Genomic DNA, 12,518 nt, shown 5'->3' with positions numbered 1-12,518 from the left:
TTACGCCTGTCCCAAAGTCTGAGTGTGTAGAGCAGTGGTGGGCAACTCCTAGATTCCTGCACAGTTTTTTGCTTTTCCTGCTTCAATTACAGCCGATTCAAATCACCTGCTAATTGTCAGGTTCAGTAGGTCTGTTACTATCACAGCGGGGAAATCAGCACACTGTGCTGGACTCCTGCCATGTTGCCCATCCCTGATAGAGCATAATTTTATCTTTTGAGCAAGCCAATGGCAACAGTGGCAAGGAAAAACTCCCTCAGATCGAGAGTAAGAAACCTTGAGAGGAATCAAGACTCAAAAGACTCCTCAGGTTGACACTGGATAGCACAATAAAAAGCAAAACAGGAAAAAACAACAATAAAACAATAGAAAATAGAAAAATAGCAAATAAGCTGTCAAGCCATGAAAGATGTAAACGCGAGTGAAATGATAAAGTTAGCATAGTCATGCAGTGAGCTGAGGATGAATTAATGCAAGGCCCCGGAGCAGGACAGCGGGCAGCAGGGTAGAGGAGAGCCAGGTATGGTGGTACTGGGGTGGAGCTGTTGGAACTGGGCATTTCAGTACATGGGAAAGAGAGAGAAAGAAAAGACAAAAGGAGGAGGGGGTTCATAAATGTCATGACATTTCTGAAACTATGTGCTAGGACATTACTAACACGTTAAGCTTTAGGATCTAAGGTTATGCTGCCTTCGATGTGCCTCGGAAGATGGAAGTTGGAGCTTGGAATTCCTTCACTGGACTGTAGGACAGAGACCAACACTACATCAATGGCTTAGATATGGTATTTGGGTGTGTTTAACATACTTTTTTGCATGTGTGGTAAACAGGACACGTTCAAACACTTACTGGAACTTACTGAAAAATTGCAAATGTGAAAATTGGAAGATTTTTAAAAAAATCAATCAGTCTAGAAGTGGACCATGTGGTAAAAAATACTAGATCACAATATTTAAAGTCCTCTTCACAATACACAGTATTCACCACTGTAGTTTCTATTCAACATGCTGGACTCCATCCAATTAAACAGGACGTTCTATGCTTTTTGTAATGAAATGTGCAGTTGATCAGTTGATCAATGTTCTTTAAGCAATGATGATATCCGTAATATCAAGTCAAAGTCAAAGTCAGCTTTATTGTCAAAACTGCAATATGTACAAGACATACACTGGATTGAAATTGCATTATTCGTAGGATCTTAGCAACGAGAAACATCAAACATTTACATAAACATGAAATAAAACTAAGCATAGAATTGGTATTATACTACTTTGTAGGAATGTAAGAGTTTAAGTGTTTGTATAAGTTTTGTGGTTGGTGTGGCGCGACAGAGACCGCCACTACCTGCCAGTCAGCTACCACACCATGTGGGAGACTGGGGTTCGATTCCCAGGCTGGGTGGCTATGCTGCACTACACCAATAAGAGTCCTTGGGCAAGACTCCTAACACTGCATTGGCCCTCCTCTGTAATACGAGTAACCTTGTAAGTCGCTCTGGATTAGAGCGTCAGCTAAATGCTATAAAAGTATATGTATAGAGCTCCCTGAAACTGCATAAAAAGTCAAATGACATGTGCAGCAGACTAAAAATCTGGATATGGTCAGTGCAACCATAAACAGTAGTGCAAATTGAAGCTTATAGACTCAGTTCTTGATAATGCAGCGTTCAATACTGAGTTTGTGTGTTATTGGTGTGAGGATTCAGAGTTTGTATGTTAAAGGGGGTGAAAGGAGAAGGGGAGGCAGAGCAGTGCAGGGAGAGAGTTGAGCATCCTGACTGCCTGGTGGACCAAGCTGTCAAATAGTCTGCTGATTCTACCATAGATATGATATATAGATATCATGATAACAAAATTATTCACAGTATGATCAAATATTGTCATACTGGCCAACTCTAAATCAGACATGCGCACACAGAATTATCCCACAAATCTCTACGTCTTCCTGCCTCGGTCGAGAAAATCACCACAATAAAACCCTCACAGTTCACAGCAGCCTAGTCAACCGAAGCAGTACAGGCAGTCAAGTGTACTGTTGACAATTCAACCTCCACCAACACACTAAACACCCTAAATAGAGCACTATTTAGCTAATGGAGAGCGATTGAGAACACAGCCATGAAATTGACCACGTGGTAATATCCGACGAGCAGCGACCAGAGCGCGATAACAACGACGAGCCAACCGTAGCGCAGGAGTAGGAGCTACTAACCAATCCGCGTGCAGGGGGCGGGGTTTTGTCGCAATACGCGTGGGAATCGGAATACGGGTAGGGAACAAAATAATAATAGCGCATCAACAGCAGCAGCAGCAGAAGCACTGCCAGCGTGCCTCTCGTTTGTTTTTACGCTCGGTAAGACTACGAAGACTCCCCATGCTCGACACATCGTAAAGCCTGAAACAGGTAGGGGCCGACCGAAACGTGCACTTACTAGTGACATGTTCACGACGTGTGTTTCTTTATTAGGACACCAGTGGGAAGGGTAGCTAGCGTCCTCCTTAATGCGCCTGCGCCCTTTTACCCTCCTCTGGAGTTATTGTAAGCCCCCGGCGCGTGCATGCATGATTTCATCTCTCCTCGGTAGGTAGGTAGGTAGGTAGGTAGGTAGGTGGGTAGGTAGGTATGTCCACCTTGCATGTCGAGCTGAAATATTATGGACATGACTGTTCAGCAGGGACGAGTTGAGGACTTGGGTTAAGGCCTGTGCCAGCCTACAGATGTGCACTGGCTTGAAATTCGACTGAGCGCCTTTGTTGTTAGAAATAAAAGCAGGCCCTTTGTTCTGAACATGTACATGTAAACATGTCCTTACTGTCCTTATGTACGTTGTCCAGATCTTACATCCAATCTTATGTAACTTAGCCAGACAGAGGACGTGTCAGGCAGTATCAGTGAAGTTAGGCTATTTGGATCATTTGGATATTCTGCTCTCAGTAGGGAACACCCCTCCACTGTTACTGTTGTAATCATTACCCTCTGTTTGAGTTGAATAGCTGACTGTAGGCTAAACCTGCATCCTTGCATCGACATCACAGCTGATGCCTTGTCATTATATTAGGCCTGTTACACTGCATGTCATTACAGTATCGCTCTGCATGAGGATGTCGATTGCAGATGCACACCAGGGAAGCCATTGCTACAATAATACACAGCCCAGCAACGCCACTACTCACACTGGGTTTGAGATGTTAGTATGGAGTAGCCTCCTTCTGTATTGTATCCTAAAGGCATTTTCCCAGAGCTGCTTTATTCATGAGCATGCATACAAAGGTAAAGATAATGGCAGAAGGCACAAACCAGCTTTTACCAATTGTTACACTAGCTAAGCTTTAAAAGGGAATTACACAGATTTGCACAGATCTGAGTGGTTGAGAGATAAAGTTATTCAGAGTGGTTTGATGTGAAATGGTTCATTGTACAGAAACTTTCCAACTCTGATTTCCTTTCAGTGATGGAAACTAAAAGTTGCACCCCTCTTCCATTGTTTTCAAATAAGTGTTAAACATCTTATCTCAGACATTTTTCACCATCACTTTGAACAATGCTGACTCTGCGTTTCTCTAGGACAAATCCAACTAGGGTTGTCAGGAATATTGTTGTAGGGTTGTCAGGAAATTGTTGACTATCATACCGTGTACGTTTGCTTAATGGAAAAGGACCACGCCCAAACTCCTCCCCTCCATTTCTACACACTATAAAACCGCTCCTCTCCCTTCTCGTTCTCGTGACGAAAACTTGCACCCCACCACCGCCCCTGCTCCTCCTCATCATCCAATCATACTCAACCTCTACCTGGCAAGGGGGGTCTGGCTTCTGGCCCCATCAGCCCGAAGCCCCCAGAACTCCAGCCCAAATTTCTCGTGATCTCCTCCTTGCCGCAGCTAGCGTGGTCCGCATTCGCAAAACACCATTATTGAAGAATAATGCAATCAAATGGAAGATCCCTCCAATCTCATATTGTTTTCAGAGATTTGAAAACCAACCAGTCAGTTGATTAATAGAGCAAATAATCAGCAGATAAATCAAAAATGAATGGAAAGAGCTTCACCTCACAAGAAGCTTTCTGATTTATTTTCAAAAGGGAGATATTTTAAATAGACTTCCGTTAATAAACTGTTTTCTGTTTTAATTATAGCACAGTCAATGTGTAATAATGAGTAGTATTATTAATAATATTATAAGAAGAAGAACAACAAAAATTCTTGTGAAATACTGTATACAGTGATACTGTAAAACCGTGATATTTTCTGGGCGGGTTATCATCACCTAACTCCAACCACTCTGAATCTTTATTTAAATCTGTTTAGATTTGTTTCTATAACTAATTGATATTCTAAATGAAATTCTGTTTTAACTCTGTATCCGTAGCAAGAACAAAACTCCATCACGTTTATTGTCATGTCACGTTACACAGGTTTAAAGGTGAGTGAAAAACTTAGGTGCCTGGCTCTTCTTAGAGAAATCATAAAAGTTTATTATCAAGCTTTACAAGTATTATAGATTCCAGTACAACAGTTCCACAGTAATATTATACCGAGGCATTGAAAGTATTATAGTTTACTGTAGAAGTATTATATATGACATAACTACAGATCTTTTTTGGTTGTAAGCAGCATGGCTTAGAGGCACGTTTACAGCACCATTTCGTTTGTCAGGAAGAAAACAGGCTTAATATCCAAGTGCAAAGCAGATGAATGTGTCGGACTTGTTGAATGACTCAGTCCGTCGATCCATTCAGGGATGTTTTTGCTAAAAACTGTTGCACAAGCTGTCTGTGTGGGTGGGTTGGCTGATGCCACCGAAAGCCTGCTTTGGCACACTCGGAGTGAGCATGTGCACAGAGCCTTCTGTACAGTTGTCACTTTTGCCTAAAGGAACTGTCTGCCCACCCACAGAGCGTATTGATTTTTTGGACTTGAACTTGGGTGCCACGGGGCTTGGAGAGAAGGAAGAGTGTGCATGAGGTTTCGGCTCGGCCTGGTTCTCCGCACTTCTGGACAGGTGCTGACTGTAGCAGATGGGATTATTAATGTTGAAATTTCTTTGGCTAGGTGTTCTGTGACAGTTTGGCGAGGAGACAGATTCAGCTCGGGGATTCAGGCGTTTCCTCTTCACTTTAACGACTGTGGAAAACAGCACGACTGAGGTGAGCTTGTTATGTCAAATGTAGAAAAATACAGATTGCGTTAGCCAATAGAAGCGTTTTTACTCTGACTACATGATGCAGAAGGGGGGATTAAAGGGGGATTCCATATGTTTTTGATAGCTTAATGAAATAGTATGATTTGTAAGAGAGGAACTTGCTTTGCATTGGTGGTGTTCAAAATCACATCTGAGGCCCTTTAATGCCAAAGGTATTGTATGGACTGGTTATGAATATGCTTGTTCTACAGTCCACTCATGGCGGAGGGGTACATGCAGGGGGCTGTAAGGCAAAATAGTCCCCCTCCCCCAAAAGATGTCTTTTTTTCTCAGGTTTACTGCTATTTTACCATCATCAGCATTACATGGACCTGTTATTGGTCTTGAAGCTCACATTGCACTACAACAAACATGGGCTAATTTGTAGCCTAGAAAAATCTATTACAAGGCCCAGCATTTGTGCACTCATTTTTAGGCCCAAACCACCGTTAGATTAGCATTCACAAATGGAGCCCCACCCATACTCAGCCTTACAATGCTCAGATTCCTTTTGCACCCCCTAAAATGCTTGTTTTATCCCAGCAGCTTAAACAGAAGAAGACGTCAGACATCGGTCACGATAATAAGTGGGATGGGCTTTTACATTGAACTGAACACATTAAGTGGGGGTAAATAATCAAACAGGCTTTCTCCGAGTATGCCAACTGCTCCATGATGGTGACCTCCTTCCGACTGTTTATCCACCCTGTGACACCATTTTGAAAGCAACAGCTGAGAACAACTGAGCCGCAATGATGACATGAACTAAATATAGCCGCAGAGCTTCTCAGGGCGCAGCAGGGGCATAAGTTCTAACGTCTAATGACCAGTATTTAGTCAGACAAGACCAGAAGGTTCTGTGGATTCGCTGACAGTTCACCGCTTCGCAGAAAGTTCACCGCTTTTTAACTAATGTAAATGTGTGGATTTTTGCAGTCTCACGAAACCATGAATGGGATATTTTGAAGCTAAATCTGTAGGTGTTAAGTATTCTTAAAGTACCAATACACACTTGTCAGATTTGCTGTATTGTGTCTTAAAAAGCAATTCAGGCTGCAACACTCTTTATAACTTCAGCATGGAAGGGGCGGGGTCGAACTGCTGTATGGTCACAGAAACAGTTAAAGGCTCTCTATGCAATTCTGGGAAAGGACTGTTTTTAAAACAGCAAAAATAAGTCAATGTTACCAACCTATCCAGCAGGAATAGAACAACATCCTTATCCCTTTTCATGTCTTTCAGGTCTCTTTACCGTCCAGACACTTCCAATGTTGTCTTCATCTTGACCAGGTCTCAAAATTTCTTGTTCAGCTTTTGTTCATCAGATCTTTTCCTTATTGGCTGTTTCTTGGCTATTTCTGCCTTGACTAGATGTGTAATTTAACACTTAGCATGTGCTCTGACCCTCCCTGCCCTGCCAACAAGTGCAAAATACTGATCCCCAGCCAATTTGTTTGTTTCCCCACTTACAGAGCAAGGACTGAGTATGTAGACCAGATGTTTGCCAGTGCACAAAAACATTTATTTATTTATTTATTTATGTTTATTTGTGTCTCAAAAACAGTGCAGTGTTTTAAATTCAGAATAGATGAGCTAGACAGCGGTAAATTGATGGATAAATGTAAATATGTTGACTTTTGTGATGGTGAATGGCACATTTGTACAGCAAAACAAGTGACGTAATTCAGCTTTTTTGTGATATAGGCTCTTTAAAGAAAGGCCTTGACTAACGTTGAAGGTAAGCTGATACATCTGGTGCAAATTGGTGGTTGTTTTTCTATTAAAAGTTTGAAACATTTACGTCACGTTTTTCCTGAATTTTCACTTCAAATAAAAGAGACTGATCTTCTAGATCTTTAGTCTGAAACATTAGACATCACTTCCATCTTAAATGTAAACTGAATTTTGTTCTGCGTATACTTATCTTAAAAGACAAGTAGTGATGTTTGGGACACTGTAATGATGCTGAGGAACATGTGGGTGTTTTCCGACAGGAACTTTCCTTGATGTCTAAAATAGAGAATATGTCATAGAAGCTCCGGCAGTGTTCCTTTTTCTGTTTTTTTTGTGTACACCATAAACTCAGTCATTATTCAAATCCACATAAATAAGTCAGAACTTACGTGAGAATTTGTTACGTTGCGTTCTCCTACAGTATTGGCCAGGGACAAACTGTCTTTGTTCCATTTTGGTGTGTAGGAACCAGGCTAAAGCAACAACATGTCATCAGGCCATGTTTTATTTAGCATTTAGAGACATTTCTTCTTCCGCTTCTTGGCCTCTAACTGTGGAAGATTGTGAGGACTTGTGTGTGACTAGATATGATAAGTTGTTTTGCTTTGAGACTGAGATTTTAGAATCATCTCTGTCTCTCTCACTCTGTCTCTCTCAGACACTGCTATGTTGAAGTGAGTTAGATATGACTGATGTGGAGGCGACGTATGAAGACTTCATAGCCTCTGGAAGGACTGGCAGGAGGAATGCAGTGCACGACATTCTGGGGGACTCCAGTGGGCTGGACGCGAGTCAGCTCTCCCAGACTCTCTCTGAACTCAACATCAACAAAGCAGGCAAGTGAAGTCACCTAATTTTGTTTTGCGGGGATAGCCGGTAACTTTTGCTTATTATACTGGGTGCTGGTGAGTCACTTGTTGCAAGTTGTATAAGTATCCCATATTCAGGGGTGCAGAGAGTAGAAACTGTACTGTTAGTGAAAGCTATGTATGCATCTTATTTTAGTAAAGCCATAAGGTATCTACAACCTTAAAAAAAAAAAAAAAGATTTTTTTTGAGATTTGTTGAGAAATGTAAGTAGTAAAGACCACGCAAAGTTACAAAGTGGGATATGAGACTAGTGCTGAGGTGCATAGTGCACCACAAGTCTCCAACACTCTCCATTGCTGACACCATAACTGCAGAGCTCCAAATCTGCAGTTAGAGCTGCAAAGGGGGGGGGGGGGGGGGGGGGTATGAGTATATAAGGTGGGATACATAAGCCTGATTGTGCTGAGCGTGGAGTGTGCTGCAGTAGGTATCAGGTTTTTAGGCAGCCTTTAAACACCTTGATCACTGACAAGTTTTTGACCAAAACCAGTGCACCAGATACTGGGCCAGACTAATAAAACATGTTGCTGAGTTTATCATAACATTAAAAGGAAACGACATCATGGTAACATTGTGCTGTTATCTGGCCCAATGTTTTAGCCGCCAATGTCACCGCCGATTTGGTCATGTTCAAACAGGATCAGTGTTACTGTTTGAACAAGACCCACCCCCTACTTTTCATAATAAAATAACATAATAAAATAATATAATAAAAACATAATTAATTGACAGTGATGTCCATTCTTTGCCTATTTAGTATTTCATTTCGATTTTGTTACAATATATTACTATGTTTAATAAAAAGAGGAACATTAATCTGCAGTACAAAATAGTTAATTAGTTTTCATTTGTTTGTCTTGAACTATTTTGTCCTTCAACATTTGCATACAATATTCACAACTGAAAGTATTTAACAGTTGCATCCCCAGTTCTGTGCGCTACAACAAAACCAATAAATAAATAAAAAGGCCGTTCCAGACACCGTCCCAGAGGTGGGGGTGTTCCAAATGCCAAGCATCACCATTTACATAAAAACGTAAGACAGGCACTAAATCTACTGTACCTGATGAACTAAATAAGAAGAGTTTACTGTGGTAAACAATTTTTAAAGCTCCTAAACAGGTGTGTTTTGTAAGATCACTTATATCAAAAAAGCAAGTCTAGTGATTTTTGCTAGTGGCTGACCTTTCCAAACCTACAGATGGAGAAAGAGCCTAGGGCAAGGGACATATTTTAGCACTGCTCCATTAAACCTGTGTGTTTGATGCTGTTGATGTGATGCTGTGTTACTGCTCGCTAACATCTCTGCAAAAGCCATTACGTTTGAAACCTGATCTCAACTGAATTCAAGTTGAATCGAAGGCTCTGAAGCCAATCAATACCATTTGCCTCAGTGCTAGTGGGTCATTTGTAGATTGTGGAGCAAGCGGAGGAGGCCTACAGAAGGTTCCGTGTCATGGCACTACTTCTGTAATCTAATCTGGCACTGAAAGGCAGGGCGGCCATGAATTATGGAGCAGATGACTGAGCTTCAGGCAAAGCAAAGAGGTTCGGGAGCTTGTTAGTGGCTCTCCGCATGAGACTTTGGTTTTTCAAATTTCCTTTAAATGTACTCCGGTTAACAAACAGCTGCCCATGTGGAGCGCTACAGTGACTTTACCAGAGCTCCCAACGCCCTGTGGCCTTTGTGCTCTCAAGGGATGGCCAGTCTCTCCAGCTGTATTGTTGTAGTGTGTTTGTGCACTCGCTGTTACTACATTTTAGAAAAAATCCAGTTACTTTTACTGCTGAGATTTCCACATTTAAATATTTAAATATACCCACACAGTTTGTTTTTTAAATAAAAATGTCAGGGGATGTTTTTTTTTTTTATCCAAATAGGGTGTGTCAAATGATTAAGCCTAGACTAAAAAGAATGTCTAATGTTCAACATTACTATTGGCACTGCAGTTTATTCCAAGATTGTGCTTAATCAATGTCCAAGTAACTCTAAATGTTTATTTTTCTTTCTTCTATCAAAACCTAAAGACTTTTGCAGCATCTAAAACACAGCTTGACTTTTGAGTATGTGTCTATGCACCAGAACACCAGACACAATATTAACCAATGATCTCATATTAAACCTTCCCCTCTCACAACCTACCTGTATCATATTATAAAAATAGTCAACTTGGACACATTTCCTGAGGCAATGCCAGCTGATGGTGTTCCTTTACCTTTTTTAAAGTGTCTGAGTAAGTAATATAATTCTAAGATGAGTTCATGATTTGACCAAGTGTATTATTAGTATGGTATCGATATTAATACCAATCTGGATACCAAAATAATACTATACCCCTACACAATATATTAGCATTGGGACACCTGCTCATTGACTGTTTTCTCTGCAATCAAGGGTCTTACAAAGATTTGATCCTGCTTTCGCTGTCTGTAGTGTCAAACCACCGTTGTCTCTAGTGTCCAAGGAAAGATTTCTACTGGTTTTTGCATCATTGTTGTGAGAATTTGATTGCACTAAGCAATAAGAGCATTAGTAAGGTCAGGACTTGGAGGATGATCACCTCATCAATTCCCCAACACATACCAGAAGTATTGGATGAAGCATGATCAATGTTCACACTCGCACATCTTTATTACATCTTTATTATGGAACCATAAAAGTGGTTCTTCTGTGGCATCACTCAAAGAACCTTTTAAAGCACCTGTATTTTTAAGCATGTCTTGTGAAAGTGTATAGTGAAAAACACTGGCCTTTCAATACAGCATGTTACCCTAGTTTGTATAGTTGCATTGCAGTGGTAATTATTATTATTATTTTTTATTTTTTTTTATCCTTCAGATGAGGGGAATGACTGTGCTAAAAGCCAAGGCTCCTCAGACTCTGACCCCAAACCAGAGGAGACTAAAGAGGAGGGAACTTAACAGGCTCCTGTGAGAAGTGGAGGAGGAAAAATCTCATCAGCTCCCTCAAGTGGCTCATCTGAGGACTGAGCATGGAGGCGCTGGAGTACGCACAGTGGAGGTGGTGCCCTCTGCTGGGCTGTTCTCGATTTAGCAGCGGCTTGGCCTTCGAGGCACAGCTCTTGCATTTCACTGTAAGGGTCTGGGCCTGCAGCTTCAGTAACGGATGAGGCATTCCACTGTAGCGTCACTGCGAACAAGCAGTGGCCTGGTCAGTCACCTCAATACCATAGCTGATGTAGGAATCACCTTCCCCTAGCTAATCACTGTAGCTGTTAGCTGTTCATCTGGAGCTAATTCTGTGAGACCTCCAGCCAGGGCTGCTGATGTGTAGATACAGACAGGTGGAGGTGTAGGCTGCTTATGGTTGTTGTGCTTTTGATGGAGGAAAACATTGACTTTCTGAGGAAAGCATTGATTTCACCGAGAAAGACATTGAGAGAGACATCAGTCATCGTTGAGTATCTGGACTATGCCCCATAACTCCGGATCAACTGCCAAAGTAGCCGTGCTGAAATGAGTGTTGGGTTTTTTTTTCTAAATGTAGAAGCAGTGGCGGTGTTGTAATATGAATAACTTAATGATTTGATATTTCAGTTTTTCTTTTTCTTTTTTTGCTTTAATGACTGCAGCAGCTGTTTTCCATTGTTATTATTATTATTATTATTATTATTATTATTGAATACACAAGAAATTAACCTTCACATTACACAGGTCCAGCACTCTGACCCTTGGACAAGTGTCATCACAAGTGAAAAGTAAAAGATCATGCATGACTCAATATATTCGTAATATACTGAGAGAGTATACATGTAAAGGTGTTCACATCATGCTGCCGTGTAACGTGTGAGCTAAATGTTTCCAGTACGTTGTGATTTCTTGATTTGTGTGGATGTTTTTTAGTTTGTTTGTTTTAAAGAAGGAAACAAAAACATTTCAAAATCTTTCTGAAACTGCTTAAAATGATAAAGCTCATATACACTTTTCATATTTCTGTCTTCCGTATTTGTTCAATTGCTCTGTGTCACAAATTTGATAATAAAGAATAATGGTTGATCATAATAATGCTCTCATTATTTTTTTTCACTTGTGTATAAAAATGAGTGTTGGACAAATTACATTTTCTCATGGTCAACAAACCTTGTATATTTTAAGAGCCATTAAAATTTTCTTCTGTTTGACACTCCTAAGGTGATTCCTTTTTTTGTTTTTTTAGAGATCCACTGTGTTGTTCTAATAACTTTATATAAGCGCAGATTGTTGTCCGATCAAAACGTCTTAACCCTGTTATTGTTTGAAAAATTGTGAGTGGAACAATGGCTCAAAATGACTTGGACCTGAACTGTATTTTAAATGTTACATGTTGCACTTGTGCATGCGTGTCAAGACCTACCAGCTTTTTAAAGATTCACACATAAGAATAAGCAAGAAAGGGGGGAGGATTGTGGGCTGGAGTTCAAGTGGCTTCTGCTTTGTTGTTGGAAGCCAGCCCCCCTCTGATATGGGAAGACAGGAATGATAGATGAGAGACAGGGTTAAAAGGGAGGAGATGGGACACATGAACAAGGTAGAGGTGGAATTTCTAGGACGTTAGATTAGGGGAAAGGGCTTCGGACATATGCCTCCTCTCAAAAAGTGGTTGTTTCATAATGCTACTTAGTCTATGTAGAATTCCTGCATCATTTGCTTGTCTATTAATATGTTTTACATGGAAACTACAACTAAAGGTCAGAGCACAGATCCTAAACCCACCACCAATTCAACTATTTCCA

The 12,518-nt window shown here is 40.8% G+C and overlaps 1 protein-coding gene across 5 annotated transcripts; it reads left to right on the top strand.

The window, feature by feature from the left end:
• The first annotated feature begins 2,282 nt into the window (after positions 1-2,282).
• On the top strand, positions 2,283-11,811 carry pkia (cAMP-dependent protein kinase inhibitor alpha). Of its 5 annotated transcripts, XM_072689729.1 has the most exons (6): positions 2,283-2,403; positions 5,052-5,146; positions 6,424-6,471; positions 6,886-6,919; positions 7,574-7,751; positions 10,625-11,811. In XM_072689729.1, exons 5-6 carry the CDS (start codon positions 7,601-7,603, stop codon positions 10,705-10,707), a joined length of 234 nt encoding a protein of 77 aa, XP_072545830.1. In that variant the 5' UTR covers positions 2,283-2,403; positions 5,052-5,146; positions 6,424-6,471; positions 6,886-6,919; positions 7,574-7,600; the 3' UTR covers positions 10,708-11,811. The 5 variants fall into 5 exon arrangements, with proteins under 5 accessions (XP_072545830.1, XP_072545839.1, XP_072545822.1 ...); XM_072689738.1 differs by lacking the exon at positions 6,886-6,919; XM_072689721.1 differs by having other exon boundaries at positions 6,886-7,751.
• Positions 11,812-12,518: the final 707 nt, after the last annotated feature.

The sequence above is a fragment of the Salminus brasiliensis genome, chromosome 1, assembly GCF_030463535.1.
Source record: "Salminus brasiliensis chromosome 1, fSalBra1.hap2, whole genome shotgun sequence".
Classification (NCBI taxonomy): domain Eukaryota; kingdom Metazoa; phylum Chordata; class Actinopteri; order Characiformes; family Bryconidae; genus Salminus; species Salminus brasiliensis.
Note: the sequence above shows the minus strand (reverse complement) of the source record. Positions and strands in the feature narration are given on the sequence as shown.